The 20,453-nt window shown below is 38.3% G+C and overlaps 1 protein-coding gene across 10 annotated transcripts in view; it reads right to left on the bottom strand.

Moving 5' to 3' along the window:
- The window catches only part of MYH10 (myosin heavy chain 10), a 153,306-nt gene that overhangs the window by 67,307 nt on the left and 65,546 nt on the right, over nt 1–20,453 (bottom strand). For all 10 annotated transcript variants that reach the window (XM_009189642.4, XM_009189641.4, XM_003912320.4 and 7 more), the window contains 7 exons: nt 10,969–11,032; nt 9,061–9,159; nt 7,143–7,286; nt 6,812–6,907; nt 5,069–5,187; nt 3,960–4,112; nt 604–777 (listed from right to left, as the gene is read on the bottom strand). In XM_009189642.4, the coding sequence (XP_009187906.1) occupies nt 604–777; nt 3,960–4,112; nt 5,069–5,187; nt 6,812–6,907; nt 7,143–7,286; nt 9,061–9,159; nt 10,969–11,032 (849 nt within the window). The remainder of the gene's footprint in view (nt 1–603; nt 778–3,959; nt 4,113–5,068; nt 5,188–6,811; nt 6,908–7,142; nt 7,287–9,060; nt 9,160–10,968; nt 11,033–20,453) is intronic.

Here is a 20,453-nt window from a genome sequence, read left to right on the forward strand (position 1 = left end):
AAAGTGAATGAGTTATACACTCAAAGCTTGAACGTGAATGAGTTCTATGTATTTTTACAGAACATTAAACCACCAAGAAAAGAGTTTCTGATGCTTTCTAAGATTGCCACTAAAAATACATCTGACAAGACTTCCCTGAGAACAAAAACTTCGCATTAAAAAAAAAAAATCTGGCAAAATAAAAACCTCTTTGTACTTTAAAAGGCCAAACCTCAGTTATCTGCAAAATGGATTTACATGACACATCTTATTCTCAGCTAAATAAACTGTCAGGTGGAGCTCCACATCCTTTGAGAGGTACACGCAAATGCCAGCACACAGGGCCATCTGCAGTCTGTGCGGGCCGGAGCCCACTATCCAGTATACCCATGCAAGCAAGGACAGGAATCAAGCTGCAAGGAGAGCTAAAGAAGGATTTTACTGGCATGCTAATGACTTTTAAATTCTGTAGATATTTTATCAGAGTATCACCTTTCTGGAAAATTTAGATCAGAAAAGTATTTCACCACTGAATAACTTGGGTAATTTCTGTCTCGGGTTATGCCGCTTAAGGTCACTGCTTGAACGGAAAATGAAAGACAACGAGCAAGAGAGCGCTCTTACAGGCCTCTCTATCAGGTCGATGCACGGCTGCAAGTCCAGCCCGAAATCGATGAAGTTCCACTCGATGCCTTCGCGCTGGTATTCCTCTTGTTCCAGGATAAACATGGTGTGGTTGAACAACTGCTGCAGCTTCTCGTTGGTGTAGTTGATGCAAAGCTGTTCAAAGGAGTTCAGCTACAAATGTCAAAGAGTAATTTTCCAAACACGGGGAGGCAGAGGGAAAATGGGAATAATTAGTCAGGTAGTTATAAAACATGTTTTCATTAAAAATTACTAATTAGGTATGAAGTACATGATTGCTTCTAGCTAATGACAGTGACTAAACCAGGTGGGGTGGTCTCCCAATCCCTCTCTCACATACAGCCTTTCTGAAAAGGTAAAGAGAAAGAACATACTGTCTATGGCCGCATTACTGAACTGCTAAAATGAAAAGATAATAAACTTAATATGCTCTGCAAGTAAAACAATTCAGTTCTTATTAGTGAATGGGTTAAGGACTATAAATAAATAAATGAGACAGTAAGAAAAAGAAGAAAAACAAAGGCTTGGAAAAACCAGAGGCAAAGGGAGGTGAGCGAGGTGGTGGGTGTGCATCTAAGCTGGGGTGGAGAATGCGTCTGGTTCTGTCCCACTCCACTGTCACTCAGGCTGTGGGCTCCAAGGTAAGGTAGGAAAGGAATCATCTTTACTGCACGAAATTGTTGCTGGAGCTCAGCGGGGCCTGGCACACGGAATGCGCTTAGTATGAGGCTCTGCATTGCTTCTCTAAGCATTCCCTTCCCTTATCAAATATTTGACCTTTGCAATATCAAAAGTGATATTGCACTGCCCTCATAAAGTGAATTTGGGCGTTTTTCATGTTATTGTCATTTCTGTTCCTTCTCTGTGAACTCTGCCCATTTTTTAAGAGAAAAATTGATTGGGTGAATGGATAGATGGGTGAATTAATAGGTATAATTTTCTTAATCCTATACACTAGAAGTGCTCAACCTCTTTCCTGCTTCTATACTGTTCACACAAGCTGCATGTGCCCATAAATAACCTCTTTCATTATAAAAAGTGATTTTCAATTAAAGAGGATTTAATCCATCTCCAAGGAGTTGATTTAGAGTCTGAAAAAGCCACTCCAATCTTTTCCATTCTCCAGGAGCTGTTAAATTCACTATTTCAGAATGAGGTCACGTAAGGAGGGCAGGGGCAGTGCTTGCCTTGCTCAACACTGTATGTATTTTTAGCACACAGGACAAGCCTCATATTTACAGACTGCCGGATTCTGCTTATTCCTGTTCATGTAGGTGAACTTTGCTTTGCCTCAGAATGATGACATCCTATTGCTGTGTTTAGCCTGGGCAATGACAAAGAATGGTGGTTTTTTTTTGTTTTTTTTGTTTTTTTTGTTTTTTTTAAGGAGTCTTGCTCTGTCGCCCAGGCTGGAGTACAGTGGCGCAACCTCGGCTCACTGCAACCAATGCCTCCCGGGTTCAAGCAATTCTCTGCCTCAGCCTCTGGAGTAGCTGAGATTACAGGCGTCCGCCACCACGCCCAGCTAATTTTCGTATTTTTAGTAGAGATGGGGTTTCACCATCTTGGACAGGCTGGTCTTGAACTCCTGACCTCATGATCCACCCGCCTCGGCCTCCCAAAGTGCTGGGATTACAGGTGTGAGCCACCACGCCTGGCCAAGAATGGTGTTTTTAAAAATGAATTTCTACTTGTCTTCCATATTTAAACTACCAATTATAATTTTAATTGATTTTTAAATCAATAATGCATGGTATAAAATTCAAAATGTACACAGAATTGCACCAGTTTCACTTCAATGAAACTTATTTGTTCTCCCTATAATCAACCAGTATCTCCTATTTTTGTGATTCTTCCAGAAATATTCTATGCACTCAGAAATGTGTCTATGTGTGTGAACCGAGCTTTTTTTTTTTTAACTTAACAATGTATCTTGTTACGTTGTGGGATCTTTCCTTAGAATATAAAGCCAGCCCATTCTTTACAATGGATGCATAGTATTCCATTGTATAGAGGTAACATAACAATTTGAACCAATTTCCTAAAGGTGGACATTTAGGCTTTTTCTTTTCTTTTCTCATGACAAATAACACTCACTGAACAACTTGGCATTTTTACCATCTACATAAATGTAACATTTTCCCATCGAGAACAGGGTATGTCTCTTTACTTGTTCAAGTCTTCTTTTTTTGTAGCAGCACTGTAATGTTGCCTTCATTTAAATCTTGCCCATTTCTTTTAAAATTTATTTTGAGGTGTTTTGTCTGTTTTTGTTGCAGCTGGAAATGAGGATCTTTTTTTTCACTATATCTTCTGATCATTTATGTAGAGGAAAGTGACAGATTTTTTTAATGCAATTTGTACCCAGCCACTTTTCGTGATTTCTCAATTTATTTACAAATCAATACACATTAAAGCAATCTCTTAGAGTAGCAGTGGCAGGTTCAGTATTTATGAGGATAGACTTATAATTTTAAAGGGGTTCATTTTAAAATAAGACAATTCAATACCCAATAGTGACTAAAGTTAACACACGGATGATCACAAAAAGCATTTCATATTTGTGCCTTACTATATTTACATGGTTTACATCTATATTTATGGAAATAAAGATATAAATTTTTAGATGCCCAATATTTTATGCACTTCCCTGCAAAACTGTAGCAGGTGTGTGACTGTGAACCTTTTCTGCATTGATGATGAGTAAGTGTTTGGACAAATCTAGTCAGATCAACAGTGAAATCTATTGTTAAACACTGGTTATATCTGCAGTACACAGATCACTGCTGTCCAGGCACCTCCCTCTCACTTTGCTCCTCTCCTGATTCCCCAACCAAGCCCCCGTCATCGTGCTCGTGTTCCACTACAGTGGCCCCCTTGACGGCCTCTCGACTTGGCCCCACACTTTACTCCACGTCTCCAACTCCTCTCTCCCTCTGGTCAGCTGTATCCAGTCACACTGGCTTTCTAGCAGCTTTGAACATTTGATAAGTTCTGTCCCATACAAGACCACTGGAATTGCTCTCATTATGCTGGGAAACTGACCAAGGCTGGCAGCGTCTCATCCTTCAAGTAAGCCTAACTGTTGCCGCTGCAGAGGCACCTTCCCTGAACAGCTGTCTCAAGCTGGCCTCCAGTTCTATCACAGCACCCTTTCTGCACTCTCACAGACCTGTGGATTCACTGGGTATACGCCACTGATTGTTTGACTCTACAAGAATGGCAGGGACTATATCCCCAGTGCCTGGTATGTGCTGGGCACACGGTGAGCTTTAATATTTGTTAAAAGAACAAATAAAAAGAAGGAAGAGAAAGAGGAAGAGGGGAAAGAATACCTCAAAAATTTCAAATCCAGCAATATCCAGGATTCCAATGAAAGATGCTCCCTGACGTTTGGTCCTGTCCAGAGCTTTATTGATGCGATGAACGAGCCAGCGAAAGAGCCGCTCGTAGGTAGCCTTTGCCAATGCTTCTACTGCAAAATCTGCCTGCAATTAAATCACAACAGCCTTTCATTCTGGAAACCATCTCAACAAAGCATAAATAGCTGTTTTATGGAATTTAGTGTTATACAGCACTCGAAAAAGTTGAGATAGCAGTCACTACTTAATCATGTCTCAGTTTTACACATCAATAGAAGGCAATATTAGTACAATTAAATGAACACTGGGAATAATAATTTGGGGGATGGGTAAAGATGCCTAATACAAATACGCTCCTCCCCACGCGCCTGGGTTCTGGGCAGCACTGTCCGCCCTGAGTCAGCTCAGTCAGCTGGCACTTTCTCTCTGCCGTACCGCCCAGCACAGGGACAAGGTGGCAGGGGCCCTTCTGCTGGTCTGGTTCCCAAAGTATGCAGATTTGTCTACTGGATTATCTATCTAGCTGGGGAAAACTGGAAATTATAATTTGACATTTACTTTTTTAAAAAAAAATTTAAAAAAATTTTAAATCACCTTAAAAAAAAATTTTTTTTTTTTGATACAGACTCTCGTTCTGTTGCCCAGGCTGGAGTGCATGGTGCAATATCGGCTCACTCCAACCTCCACCTCCTGGGTTCAAGCAATTCTCCTGTCTCAGCCTCCTGAGTTGCTGGGACTACAGGTGCATGCCACCACACCCAGCTAATTTTTGTATTTTTAGTAGAGACAGGGTTTCACCATATTGGTCACGCTGGTCTCAAACTCCCGACCTCAGGGGATCCACCCACCTCAGCCTCCCAAAGTGCTGGGATTACAGGTGTGAGCCACCGCGCCCAGCCCCTTTTAAATGTTTTTGAAAATGAAAAAGTAAATATACTTAAAAAAACCACTCAATTAGTATCTAAAAACACCCTTGTAAGACAGTTTGTATCGATTCAGTTTGTTACATGTCAATCAGAAGGCCAAATGGCCATGGCTTATCATTCAAACAAATCAGTAATAAGAATGAACATGAAACCTACTTGTTCTTTGGTCTGGGCTTTTTGCACATAGTCTCGGCCGACCTTGATCCGGGGAGTCAGGATGGCCCGAGTAAACTCCATCACATTCATCCCAAGAAGATGGCAGAGTTTCTGTGCAACTGAAGTGTAAAAAGTCTCCTAAATCCTACATTTTTTACTTATAATCTACTCACAATATATTCAATAAACACTTGAAAAACCTTAGTAATAATTAAATTGTATTAATAAATAAAAGTCTTAAAATCAGACAAGTTTTAGGTCTAATGAAAAATATCTTCCATCCCTTCAAATTAATACACACTCATTTTTAGGCTACAAGAGACGGCTAGTCAGCATTTGACTGCCTTGCCTATTTTTTCATTTTTTTAGATGCAGGTTCTCACTATGTTGGCCAGGATGGAGTGTAGTGGCTATTCACAGGCGTGATCTCATGGGAGTTTTGATCTGCTCCATTTTCAACTTGGGCTGGTTCACTCCTCCTCAGGCAACCTAGTGGTCCTGCTGGGAGGCAACCATACTGATGCTGAACACAGTGTAGACAACCGATATGCATAGCACATGACGGCCTAGAACTCCTGGGCTCAAGCCATCCTCCTGCTTCAGCCTCCTGAGTAGCTGGACTACATGGCCACCATGCCCAGCCTCCCTGCCTTTACAAGAGTGACGTGACCTGATCCTCTTCTAGTTATGGGTCATTTAAAAATTTCAAAGCCAAGCTATACTAATATGTGCCTTACTCTGCATTTTAGATGGCTCCATTTTTAGTCTATTTAACCATGGAAAAGCCATACGGAGGATGGAGGCCCAGCCGCCAATCAAACTACTTTGATTGAATGACAGATGAATGGTCCTGGAAATCAACAGCCCTAAGAGAAGGTGTCACAGTTTGGCCAGGAAATGATGACCAAGAAGCAGCAGGAGTGGCCCCTTAGAAGAGCCACACAGAATTAAATTGTTATCAAGCCTCAAATTGGTTACAAAAAAGGATTATTTCAAGGGCAGATAATGTGACTTTATGTCAGCCTTCACCTGCCACAGGGGATTGTGGATGCCTCCATGAGGCAGGATAACTAACTTGTTGGAATAATCAAGTAGTCAAGGCAATATAGAGATCCTCACTTTTCTTTTTCTCTCCAGACCATCTGAAGCAAACTGATATATATATTTTTAATATATATTATATATATACAATAAATATATAATTTAAATATATTTATATATTTATACTTTATATTAAATATATATTTAATAAATATATAAAAATATATTTGGGTCACAAACTTTTGTTTCTGACCAATGCAAATTTAAAACCATTTTCAACATTTAAAAATGAGAACATTTCCTTTAAAACCTAGATTTCCATTTTTTCTTTGAAAAGTCACTTATATTTGGCAACACTGGGCCTATAATCCTGGCAAGCTGCACACTTGCTGGAACTCAGCAGCTGCAGCTCCCTCTCAGGCAAGCGTGTGGCCTCCTGCGGCCGAATTCTCCTCCCTCAATTCCCAAGGCCTCCTCCATGCTAAGGCAGAGACTGCTGCTACTTTTCATCCTACGCCCTGTCCCTTGTCCTCATTTAGAGAATCAGGGGGACCCTCGTGTAAGCACACGAGGTTGTCACTCTACTCTTGAGGGTCCCTTCAGAAATGCTTCAGAGGTGCTTTTATGCTTGCACTGTAACACGTTCTTGGAGAGCACAACAAGCCACTGAAATAGAAATAAAGTCAGTATTCATCAGTTTACCTGTATTTTCTGGCATGGAAGCTTGATCAGTATTTCTCTCCTTTTTGAAAGAAATATTTCCAAACTGTAGCACTGAAGATACTACTTTAAGCATTGCTTCACGTTGATAAAAAGAAAAAAAAAATTAATATTGCCTCAAAATGTAGCGGAGACATATTCTCATTTATTTTGTGCTAAAAATTAGCTATACAAAACTTTTCAGGAAGACATGTCTTTTCAGGATTTCATACAATTCATTACTTTCCCAATCATTTTCTAGTTTAGGTGATTTACCCCAAATGTGTAAGTCTTAGGAAAGTGAGTATGAGAATCTCAGAGAAATCACACATACACAGAATCTCTTCATGAGAGAAGCCCATGATGTGCATTGCTTCCATAGTCTCCTGGAAGTTATCTTTGTCTTGCTGTCCCGGAATAGGAATATAGCCATTGGAGAGAAACCTGTAGTTATTAAATCCTTCGAGAAGCAAATCAGCTAAAAGGAAATATAATGGAAGAAAATTTAATAAATACTCATGAAGACAACTAAGCCACACCTGCATTCAAACTGTGCCGTTACAGGAGAACAGTGGTCACCATGCAACCCATTGCCAGCAAAATGTTGCTTTTTTTTCCTTTATATATCCATGTAAATACGCAAACATACATGTTTTTGTTATCTGTACCAACGAAGGAAAATGATGATGTTAACGATGCAAAAACCTTAATAGGAGTTTTGGGGATGGCAGTTTGTACAATATTCTGTTTGAAATCGGTTATCTGGGAAATGATGTCAATTTTCCAGATGATAAAACTTTATTGTTTTCAGATTTAAATATTTTAGCCCTCTTTTTTGAAGGAAAGCTTTTAAACCCATATTCTATATTCCTATCTTAGCAAGTAGTTTGCAGCAAACACTATGAAGTGAATATGAAAACTACCATGGACATAAGCTAAAGATACAGTGCCGTGGATCAAGCAAGTCCCAAGCCCAGCAAAGGCCCTGAAACCCTTTCCCCAAGCCTGCTTGCATGGTGGTTAACTTGCCTTTAGAATGATGATGTGATGTGGTGCAGCAGACTATCATAACAGGTACCCACACTGACTACTTGTACTGTAGGAGCCATTTATTAAAGAGAACTTACTCTCTTGACAAATGCATTCTTGAGAGCCAAAGAATATTTCTCAGGAGTGCTCAAAAGAGCAGGGCTATTTATCCATGTAACAGATATGCAAATGTGCTCCCAGCTTTGTTTGTGACTGGCTCTCTCGCCTTCCTGCAGAGAATTTCTGCAGGTCACCCTGTCCCCTGATTCTTGTCTACATCACATTTCACTTCTACAGGGTACTGCCTGCAGCTATCTTTTTCTATTTCTTTCAACACTTGGATCATTTTAAAGAATTTATTCCTATTGCAGTTATTGCCAGTCTAAAAGCCTGAGCATTTTCTTCTCTTCAGTGTTACATATCGCATAATCTTGAATTTTTAGTCTCTCCTTGGCAATAACTCTATTTTTGTTGTTGCTTGGTTTTTCCCTTGCAGGTCTTTCTCTGATTAATTTTTGGGTTCAAAAGTTTCACAGATGTCTGTGGTTAGCAAACGCCTAGACACCAGATGAGAAAAGTTTTTACTATATATGTGTCTATTTTGATATCTAGATAATATATATAATAATCATGCAGAAACACTAAATTTGAGAATCAGAAGAGATGGGAAAGTTATGCATCTTCTCCTCTCTCTCATATATTTCTAACCCAGCAAAATTCTGACCCAGACCTGAGCTCTCCTTTGTACCTGCCCAACTCTAAACTTCTGGTCCTTGTGATTCATGACATTCAATCAATCAATCAATATCCACCACAGGTTCTTTCTAGTACTCGTGGGAGCAATAACATATATTCAGTTGTAAATTTAGAAATAAAAATATATATTCTACTTAATTTTATTAGATAAATTTCTTTTCCCTTACTTTCATATTTTAAAATGTTGAAAGAGTTGTAAAATATGCATCATTTATCTTCTAATTTAAAATTTTTTAAAAAGAAATAAAAGTACCAAAGATTATATTATCTACAATATCTGCTGCTTAAAATAAAGTACTTACCCCATGGCATGGAAGTTCAATTTCATTTTGATTTTCATGTTTTAACCAGCTGGAAATTTGGTGTTTTGTGTGTAAAAAACTGTTTCCCAAAATTGTTTTTTCTCAAAAAAATATTAAAAGAGATATTCCAGTGAATATAAAATAGTAAAAACCTTTGTAACTTACACTTTAGGTGTTCTCCTGCTCCAGATAACAACTGGTAAAAGATATGAAAAGTACGTTCATCTTTAGCTTGACGAACAGCACGAGACTTTTCCAGAAGGTCTGAGCAAAGACGGTTAAGAATTAAATGATTGAATATAATTCTTAAATAAAGGCCCTCTTTCAGTGTCTGTAAATTTAAATCATAAAACATCTTCTTTCTCTGATATATACAAAGTGTCCTGCAATGAACTATTCTAAATGACTGTCCTCCATCTGTGAAAAAAGAGAATAGATGCAACTTACGTTCCTCACTGATCTTCCAGAATCATTGGTCTGGGAAGGAACTTAAAGATTATACGTGCTTCCCTCACTCAGCTCCACTCTACCCCATCCTTCCCCTAACTTGGATTACATTCAAAAGAATACTACACTATACGAGGAACTATAAGAAGCTATTAAAAATGAAGTACAGTAAGGCGGGAGAAACTCTGTAATACCAGATTAACACAGTTTTATAAATAAGGAAGCCATGGTACAAGGAAATTCGTCAAAATAATATAGCTAATAAGCGGTACAGTTAGGAATAAAAAATTTGGCTTGACTCCAAAATGCATGCTGACAGCGCCCACAACGCTACCCTATTGAAAGCCTCCTACATGAGGGGTACTCGCCCCTTCACACTCAGCAGCGCATGTAACTTTCCCAAATGCCTTGACAGCTATGACGAGATTAAGCACTAGTCTTCCCTCTGCTGCTCTGGAGAACCAGTGCGGCCAGTAACTACACCTGCTGCTACCCACCCTGCCTGGGCTTCCCACGGGGCAGGTGGCACAGTCCCCAGCAGCTCCTGTGTTGTTTCACACCACTGCACGCCCAGCTGGGTATCTTATCTGGGGCTCAGATCCACAGTTCTTGATGCTGCAGGAGTGCGTATGGGTTGACAGTCACACTGGCATCTCAGAGAATGTGTAGTACAGCTTTGGAAGATGATTGCCTCTCTTGAGGTAAACCTTCTCTGGGGCCACCAAAGTGAATTAATTCTGTATGTGCCAGACAGCCTGAATTTTAAGTCAGACTATCCCACACATCCTCCATGTCTGCTGAAAGACACATTCATATGAATCATGCTCTGACACACCTGTATGAAGAAAGCTCAACTGCAGATTCATTCTCCTGTCATTTTCAAGTATTTCCAGATTTTGCTGGCTGTGAGTCTATCTGGAAGCATAAAATACTGTTCTTAAACCAGAAAATCATGGTCTATCCCTCGAAGGATAGAAACAATGTATTTCTGTCACTGGAGATTATTCTAACAAGTACCCGAAAATTGTCATCTATATATCCTTCTAATTGGCACACTATCACTCAGAATCATTTCTATTTTCTTACAACTCCAATCAAATGTGTTTTATCTAGGTATGTATGTGCATACACATACATAAATCTTCTTATGGCCATTCTATGCAGGTGACATTTCTTAGGACTATTCTGTGTATTTGACATTTTATTTTTTTCTCCAGCTTTATTCTACTTAACACTAACTGAGACTACTTTAACTCTGTAATCTTGTAAGGATTATTTCAATGAGTACATGTTCATCCTTCTAATATCAGAAATACATGGTTAAAAGTGGGCTAACAGCAACAGGGGGAGGGCAGCTGCGTTCATCTGAATGTCCTATACCACACAAACACTGTGGCACTCTCCACTTCCCCAGCCATGTGAATAGGTTATGGCCTGGTGTTACAAACAACAAAACACTTCGGAGTTAACATTCAGTAGTCGAAAGTATTTGAACAAGGCGTGCTATCTCCGGGCTCAAGTTCTATCATCTGGATACTGGGAGTGATATCACAGAAGGTTGCCATGGGGTTGTAAGAAGACTCAATCATTCTTTATTTTGGGTTATACATTTACGAAAAAGGATACATGTTTCAATGTTGGCCCCAACGATATAGCCAGTTACATCAAAGTTGATCCGAATAAATTTGCCCTGAAAATAAATTAAAAAGAGAAAATTGAAAATAAATAAGTACATGCTGGATATGAACACTATAATAAACTAAGAAGACAACAAGCATCCATGAATTAGTTACAACAATGGATCTTATATATTGCCTCAAACAAAAAGAAAAAAGAAGAAAACAGGCTGTGATACATTTAAAAAAGTAGTAGTAGAAAAGGCGACTTTCCTGGACTATTACATAATAAAATTTGAAATTATTAACAAAAGGAAAGTAGTGAGATCCCAGTCATTCAGGAGTTTTTAAAAGCTCTTCTGAATAATCTGAAATGGGAGAGATTTTAATAGTTTTAAAGGACCACTCTATCCAGCACTGTAGTGGTAGATTTAAACATCTGAATAATATAGATGATTTCCTAGAAAAACAGAAATCCATTCAAGAAAAACAAAAACAAAAACAAAACAGAAAATTTAACCCATAAAAATAAAAAAATAGTAAAACAGAATTACTTCTTTAAAAATGCTGGATTAGTCTTATGAAACAATTTTACAAATTTCTAAGGAATATTTGATTTCTTTACTATATATAACCGTTTTACGGAAACAGAAAAATAGTTACTATTTCATCATTCATTTTATAAAGTTTGTCATAACACTGAGTACCCAATCTGGTAAAGATATTACAAGGAAAGGAAAGCAAGCTGGGTGTGGTGGCTCACACCTATAATCTCAGCCCTTTGGGAGGCCAAGGCGGGTGGATCTCCTAAGGTCAGGAGTTCGAGACCAGCCCAGCCAATACGGTGAAACCCCGTCTCTACTAAAAATACAAAAAAAATTAGCTGGGCATGGCGGTGCATGCCTATAATCCCAGCTGCTTGGGAGGCGGCGGCTGGAGAATCACTTGAACCCAGGAGGCAGAGGTTGCAGTGAGCTGAGATTGTGCCACTGCACTCCAGCCTGGGTGACAGAGTGAGACTCCATCTCAAAGCAAAATAAAAGCAAATATGGTATGGTTATATCTTACTTCTAAAAATATATATAAGGAGAATCGCTTGAACCCAGGAGGTGGAGGTTGCAGTGAGCCGAGATCGCACCACTGCACTCCAGCCTGGCAACAGAGTGAGACTCCGTCTCAAAAAATATATAGATAAATAAACAAAAATACATATATATAGGGCCATATTAAACATTTTACAAAACAAACATAATGATCAAGAATGGTTTATTCCAGGACTGCTAAGGGCTGACACCAGTAAACACACCACTATTATTCTTCATATGAAGAGTCAAGGGATTGGAGGGCTTCCCTTGAGGAAACTGACAAGCTGTCTCAAGTTTATTGGGAAATGGAAAAGGACTTAGAATAATCACAACAATTCTGAGAAAGAAGACCAGGGCTAGGGGAATCACACTACTTGATTTCAAAAAGCTATAAATTTACTAGGACAGTGTGGTATTGGTGTGAGGACAGAGATACAGATTAGTGAAGCAGAAGAGGGTCCAGGAATTGATCATGTATGTAAGTTAATTCATTTCAACAAAGGTGTCAAGGTAATTTAATAGGGAAAGGACAGTCTTTTCAATAAATGGTGCTTGAAAAATATGCAAAATGAAAGAAAAAATTAAAGGAACCTAGACTTTTACCTTGCACTACATATAAAACTTAAAGCACATCACGTACCTAAATATATGGGCTAAAACTATAAAACTTCTCAAAGAAAACAGGAGAAAATCTTTATGACCTTAAATTAGACAAGGATTTCCTAGACAGAATGCAAAAAGCGTGAACCATAAAACAAAAAACTGGCAAACTGGATTTCATCAAAACTTAAAACTTTTACTCTTCAAAAGATACCATGAAGAAAATGAAGAGAAGCCACAAACTGGGAGATAATATTTGCGAAACACATATGATGAAAGGTTTGTTGCCAGAATATACAAAGAACTCTTATATTTCAATAGTAGGACAAACAACCCGAGAAGAAAACTGGGTAAGTGATTTGAATAGACACTTCATCACAAAAGATATGTGAATGGCCAATAAGTATATGAAAAGAAAAGATGTACAGTATCATTAGTTATTAGGGAAATCTAAGTAAAAACAGCCACGATGAGACACCACTATATAACCACGAGAGTGGCTACACATTTTAAGAAAGACTAGCAAAGATACAGAACAACTAGAACTATCAGACAACCCTGGTGAGAAGGCAAAATGGTACAGCCAGTTTGCCGGTTTCTCATGGTGTCAAACACAGATGACTCTACGACCCAGCAATTCCACCCCTGGGCGGGGTTTCACCCACAAGAAAGGAATGCATGCATCCACATGGACTTGTACATGAACGTCCCCCGCCACTTTATTCTTAATAGCCCCAAACTGGAAACAACCCAAATGTCCACCAGCTGGCGAATGGATAAAGACATTGTGCTATATTCACACAATGGAACACTACTGAGCGACGACAAGGAATAAACCAGTGACACACCCAACAACTTGGATGGATCTCAAAAGCATTCTGCTGTGTGAAAGAAACTAGACATAAAGCACTACCTGCTACATGATTCCATTTTCTTGACATGCCAATTACTAAAAACTCTAGGGACAGAAACAGATCAGCGGTTTCAGGGGCAGAGGCAGGACGAGGGAACTGATGACACAAAGGCTAAAGAAACCTTTCTGGAGTGAGGGAAACATTCTTCCTCTAGATCCTGGTGCTCACTACACTATGTACACATTTATCTAAATGCATTGAACTGTACACTGAAAAGGGTGAATTTTATTGTGTGCCAACATTTTAAAAACAGTTAAGGGAGAGATCATAGGAACTCCTAAACGCCAATTTTTAAAATATAACTCAACATCTGTTTTACACAGATGAGCATGGCCCCTTGTGCAAGGATGACATTCAGATCCGTGAAGCATTCTATAACATAATAATAATAATAATTCAATTCTGTGTATTTACTATAAACATATTAAGTTAAATATGCTTCCCTATTAAAGTGAAAGTCGTTAGATTCACACTCTTCTACTTAAACGGCACCAGGCAGCTTGCCCATCCTTTTACTTACTACTTGAGGGCCCTTCTCACCCTTCCCAAAGTGTTACTTTTCCAGTATATTAATATTTACCTTATATTAAAAAAATGAGTAGTCTGTTTGGGATGCTACCTAAGAAGTTTCTCAGCTATATTTTATTGTATGTAAATTACACCTCAATAGTTGATTTTTAAAAAAGAAAACAGGAATCACTTTCTAAAATGAATAATCCATTATATTTTTGCTCAATATTATGAGCATTCATTAAGAACTTACCCCATTTTCCTATAAAAAATAAAAAACCCAAACCAAGCTAGCAAACAAGGTGAAAGGGAATGTGTGTGGGGAGTGTGGGGGCAGAGCTCTGGGAATATACTGACTTCCTGCTTGAGGAGGAACAAACTGTGAGATCAGGTCGCAGGAGAAAGTTCTCTCAGGTGTGTGTCAAGGAGCTCCTTTAGCACTCCTCCTCATTCTCCTTCACCACTGCCAAATGTCCTAACTCTGCCCCCACCAAAATGTACATATTCTATTTCACATTGTCTGACAGTGCTGCTTTGCACTAAGATATACATGACAAGCTTGATATACTCAGGCACCATGCCGTCATCATAACAGAGGTGGATTCCATGAAGGCCGGCTCCCGGTGCCACTAAACCACAGTGTTCAAGAGGGAGTTGGAGTAAGAAGCAAAGGCATTTTGTGACAAACAGGCTCTTAGGACATCTTACAAAGTCATGAACAAAAAAACACTTATGCTACACAGTAAGTTATCAAAACAAATGGCAAAAACAGTATTACTTTGGACATGAGTCTAATACACATCACAGTGAATGTCGACAATATAATAGAAGATAAGAATTTAGGATTTCTTTAGAAGTTAGCATGGTGTCAGTCACCAAACCTGCAATTCCCTCTAGCCTAGATACTGATTTAAGGCCATCAAACTTACTGAGGTAACGATTTAAATTCCTCTGAAGACCACAATGCAAATCCATCATTACAAGGCTGCTTGACTATCAGTGGTAAGCATTTAGTATTTTTCTTCTATAAAGACCTTGTTAATTAAGAGTCGCATAATAAAACTGACAATTTGTTTGCTTGGTTAGTTTGATTTTACAGTGTGGAGAAAGTTTTGTTTGGATTTTTAACAGGAGAAAAATTTTCCCTCCTTTTGAGATAGGCTAAACAAATAAGCACTTTACATAAATAATATAATTATGACACGAAGAGATGCTGACCTAATGCTCCCCAAACTTCAGACAAACACTGAGGCTGTACTTTAACACCTGAAGCACAATGTGCACTTCCACGCATAGCACAGAGGTGCTACGGGAACACAGAGAAAGGAGAAGGCTTCACATAAACAGCGCCAGCCGAGCCTAGCAATCTTAGTGTTTACCACGTACATTAGCTGCTTCCAGCTAAATGGTATTGTAAAGAGAGGTTCTGTGCTTAAGTTCACTGGAAAAAAAAACCAAAAAACAAAAAAACACTACAAAGAGTAGGAGTCCTTGGCATATTGCAGTCTAATTTCAACTTCTAAGTTGTGAGGGAAACTGCATCTACTATGTTGAAGAGATACAACATTCTGGGTTAATAGCTATTCTAGGCAACAACTGTGGGCACCCTTCTCTCTTCCGCCAGTAGGTTCTTACTTATTATTGCCCTTGCATTGTCAGAATGCAATAGTTGAATATATAAAATTCTGATAGCTCCTACTTTGTTGACAAGAGAAAGATCTTTTTTGCTCTGTAATTATAAAACATTTTCATCTTTAGATTTGTAAGCATCAATTAGAATGGTCAACCCAATGACTTTACTCATTTTATATTATCTATTTCCTTCTAATAATTTTCATATACACACCTGCTTTCTGCATTTGTCCACTTATGAAACTTATCCAGGTACATACTGGTACAGACATCATACAAGATTAAAGAATACTGTTATTTCATCTATTTGCTCATCTATTTGCTGAAATAACAGTATTCTTTAATCTTGTTGCAAAATACTAAGGAAATTCTTCCTACTGAATGACTACCTGGATGCTCATGTCATGTTCCTTTTTTGCCCTTAGAAATATATATTATTCTTGAGTTTGAGAAAATTCTAGGCTATCACTTGGAGACTCAGTCTGAGACTCTCTTTATAGAACTGATTTCATCATCATCTTTACAGTCTACCATGCTATCTGTCTCTTTGTGTTCATCTCTGATTGATCCAATGTTTGTGAAATGTTTTTCTGTCAGTTTCCTTCTCATTGACATTATGAGTAGAAACTGAAAACTTCTGATTTTTCAACTACGTTCACTAAAAGCTAAAAGTAACCTACAAAGATGGATTCTCTAGTTTTCTTTCATACTTACTTGAAAGACAATGCAATATTTGGGGTGATATAATAAGAAAATTAAAAGATGATGCAATAGTTATTGTAGCATCCTTCTAGGCAATCCCATTATTCTTATTATTTTATTCTTTTTTTTTTTTTTAGCATAGTTGAGAATAAATGAGTTAATAAGGAACCAATTTCTAGGATAACAAAACAGCAAACTATTTCAAGATGCAGAAACAAATAAGATCATTAATACTCCATAATATATCTTAGATTTATAAAATGGCTCAATGGACCCACATGTAATTGCAAGAGAGAATGAACTTTATTCTATTTAAAAAATAAGTACATTTTGTCTTTGTGTTTTGGAAGACCCCTAAGAAAGATTTAAGTTAAAAAGCTATCAATCCTTATGAATAGTTAGAACTGTTCAAAAAAGAAACTGAAAGTGGGTCCTGATGTTATACTGAAGGTTAAAATTCTCCACAAATCTTAAACAGCTGTATTATCTATACAATACCTCATTGAGTTAATAAAAATATTGCTATTTTAAGAGACAGTAGTCAAAAGGCAATGTTATTACTACAAAGCTGCTAAGGACACGCTGCCAACATGACTGCCCAGGCAAATGCATTCTCAAACTTCTCATTTTAAGGCTGCAGAAAGGTTAATCAAAATCATATGGTCTCACTTACTTCTTATTTTAAGAAAACACTTCCCTAAAAAAATTCTTTATATCCAGTAATATAAACTTTTAGCTTTCACCAACATGTATGTTTAACTTCTTTATTAAGTATACATATCAACATGCTGTTTAAGCTTTCAACTCCGAATACTATTTCCTTTATTTTTTTTTAACCACCTCAAATAAATCAGAAGTTCAAAATTCATCAAACAAAACAAATTCTTTATTTGGGCAATATGATAACATTAATATACAGGTAACTTTGAATTCTAGCAACTGTGAAATCTAAACTTGAATATTATTCACTGTATATTTAGTGAATTTATTTTTCCCTACCTTCATGGGACATTAAAATAGGAAAGGGAGTTGAATTCAAAGGAGAAATGGGGCTTTGTAGTCATCACTGCAACCTGAAGCCACCTGCCTCTAGCCATGGTCAATGCCACTGTGTTCTTTTGACATCACTGTTGATGGTAAACTCCTTGGGCCACGCATCTCCTTCGAGCTGTTTGCCGACAAAGTTCCAAGAACAGTGGAAAACTTTCATGCGCTGAGCACCGGAGGAAAAGGATTTGGTTAGGAGGGTTCCTGCTTTCACAGAATTATTCCAGGGTTTATTTTATCGGCCAGGGTGCTGACTTCACACACCATAATAGTGCTAGTCCATCTACCGGGAGAAACTTGATGATGAGAACTTCATCCTGAAGCACACAGGTCCTGGCATCTTGTCCATGGCAAATGCTGCACTAACACAAATGGTCCTAGGTTTTTTACCTGTGGGGCCAAGATTGAGTGGTTGGATGGCAAGCTTGAGGTCTTTGGCAAAGTGAAAGAGGGCGTGGATATCATGGAAGCCGTGGAGTGCTCTAGGTCCAGGAATGGTGAGACTGGCAAGAAGATCACCACGGCCAACTATGGACAACTCTAATAAACCTGCTTGTGTTTGATCTTAACCACCAGACCATTCCTTCTGTAGCTCAGGAAAGCATCCCTCCATCCCATTTGCTCACAATATCCTGTAATGTTTGTGGTCTCACTGCAGTTCTTTGGTTTTCTTATTCCCCTCAACATCAAGCTGGACTGCAGTTAAGTTTATGATTATAAAATAAAAACTCAGTAACAAAAACAAACAAAGGAGAAATAGGAGAAAATTAAGATTTGAGGCCCCTGAACAGATGGCCTATAGAGAAATGTTCCAAAATAATTTAGACATGTAGTCACTTACTTAGATAAATAAGCAAAGTCACCAACATGCAACACTCTCTTCCTCATCATTTCCCTAGCCTGGTGTCCTTTTCACACCTACGGTCCACAGTAGCACTGGCCATGACAGTGAGTGCCAGTGAAATATCTTTCGGCTAGATGCAAAGGGCCAAGCAAAGAGCAGTGAAAGAAGAGATGCACGGAGAACAGTGACGAAGGGGACAGGGCTGCAGGGGCCTGCGGTGTGGGAAGAGGCAAAAGAGAATGGTATTTCTGAAAACATATTTGGTAACCGATAAATCTTGGTTATAAGCCAAAGCACTAAAATGTATTCTATTTTAAAAACACTTTAACAAAACAAAAACCTTATGAAGCTGAAAATGATCAACTCTCTAGCTAAATGACATTCATACTCAGGTATTTTACAAGACATAGCCAAGCACTTTGACAACCTGACAAAGTGAAATTTCAGAAGCAAAAAGGAAAACCTGTACTGAATATCCCCAAGTGATCTAGGACTTAAATACTCCCCTTCATGTCGGATATCCTGGCAAGTCAGGTAAGAAGCAGGCCATGGGACCTGACGTCACTTTAGTGTTGGCCACTTGGCCAGATATGCAAAGATGACTTTTCTTTCTTCGTTGGGGGCAGGCCGAGGGAAGAGAATAAGATCTGTTAGTTAAAAAAGGTTTCTCTTCACATCTATAATAAATACTTTCAGAATTAACATTTTTATTGAAACACACATCTAGACTAAACCGGAAAACATGAGTTTTACTTTTAAGTGGGACCTCTATCTTTTAAACATTATATGAAGAAATCTGTGCTGAAAATGCCCACTCCATAATCGATTTGCATAAAGGTCAGATTATGGTACTTAGAATATTCAATCAGAATTTCACCAGTAAAAACAAGAGCATGGGAAACCCCCAAAACATGACAAGTACATTGTGTATTAATTACAGCTACACATTTTGATGATAACGCATGTTGTATACCAATCCAGAAACAAGTGAAATTACACGTGTACTGTGAGCGTTCTCAACAGCAAAGACAACTAGAATTATCTCGTATATAATCAAATATAACTTGTTAAGGATTTCACTCAAAATGTGCAATAGGGAAACTTGGATATTTGATATTTTGATACCATGAAGAAAATAAAAAGAAAATTATCTTAATTCATTTCAAAAAAATTTGTTTCTTCTGAATTGACATCAATTTCTGGAACCTTTTCTGGGGTGATTATAATGTATCCATAGTAACTAAAACTAGATTAGTTATTAGTTAGCAACTTAATTCAGGGGCAATGCAGGTTTGTTTCATATTCTCAACATATTTTCCCCCTTCTTAATTTGGTATCTAAAGTTATTACATGATCTGCAATATGCATTAAAACACAGCACAGATAGGGTGCTATGCATGTGCGTTAGCTATTTGCCCTAAATGAGAAAACCCATTCTAGGAGTAATGAGCTAGCACTTAATCCAAAGGCCAGATGGCTACCTTAAATGCTTTAGCTATCTTAATCTCCAAACCAAACCAGAAGCTTTGTTGTTAGTAAAATGAGTTTTCACATGCACTAAGTGGCCTCATTACTTAGTATAATGGATATTAGAAATCACTAGGGTAACATGAGTGGCATTAAGCCACGGACTGATTAGAAAGAGATACATATTAACTTCAAATAGAGACTTAAAAAAAAGATAAATAAATAAAAACAAATAAAGATACATATAGACCCTCCCCAATCTGGAGCCAAGGGAACAGGTGTCGAGACTCCAGTAAGTGCAGGAGGCTGTATTGCTGAGGGTGCTCCCAGAGCTTGACACTAAATGGCTGTGTGCAGCCAGTGATCTGGAAGATGCTGGTTGCCTGGTGCAGACCATATTCTGTCACTGATACTGTCACGTTTGCTTCAGTATATCTTTCAGGTAAAGGTTTGTTAGAGAAATTAAACAGAGCTGGGCTGCATGCAACTTACAAAACTGTTTTCAGTGCGTGCCTGCTGATAGATACGAGGGTGTGGAATCCCGACGTGCTTTCATTATAACCTGGTAACTGTGAGGAGGATGCCTACAGCCCTCACCTAGCTCTACTTGCTGGAGGATACTTGTCTACCAAAAGGTACATAATAGTTGGAAACTGTCAAACTGGCTGAAGTCAACTTGTGAAAAAAACAGAAA

The sequence above is a fragment of the Papio anubis genome, chromosome 17 (genome assembly GCF_008728515.1).
Source record: "Papio anubis isolate 15944 chromosome 17, Panubis1.0, whole genome shotgun sequence".
NCBI lineage: Eukaryota > Metazoa > Chordata > Mammalia > Primates > Cercopithecidae > Papio > Papio anubis.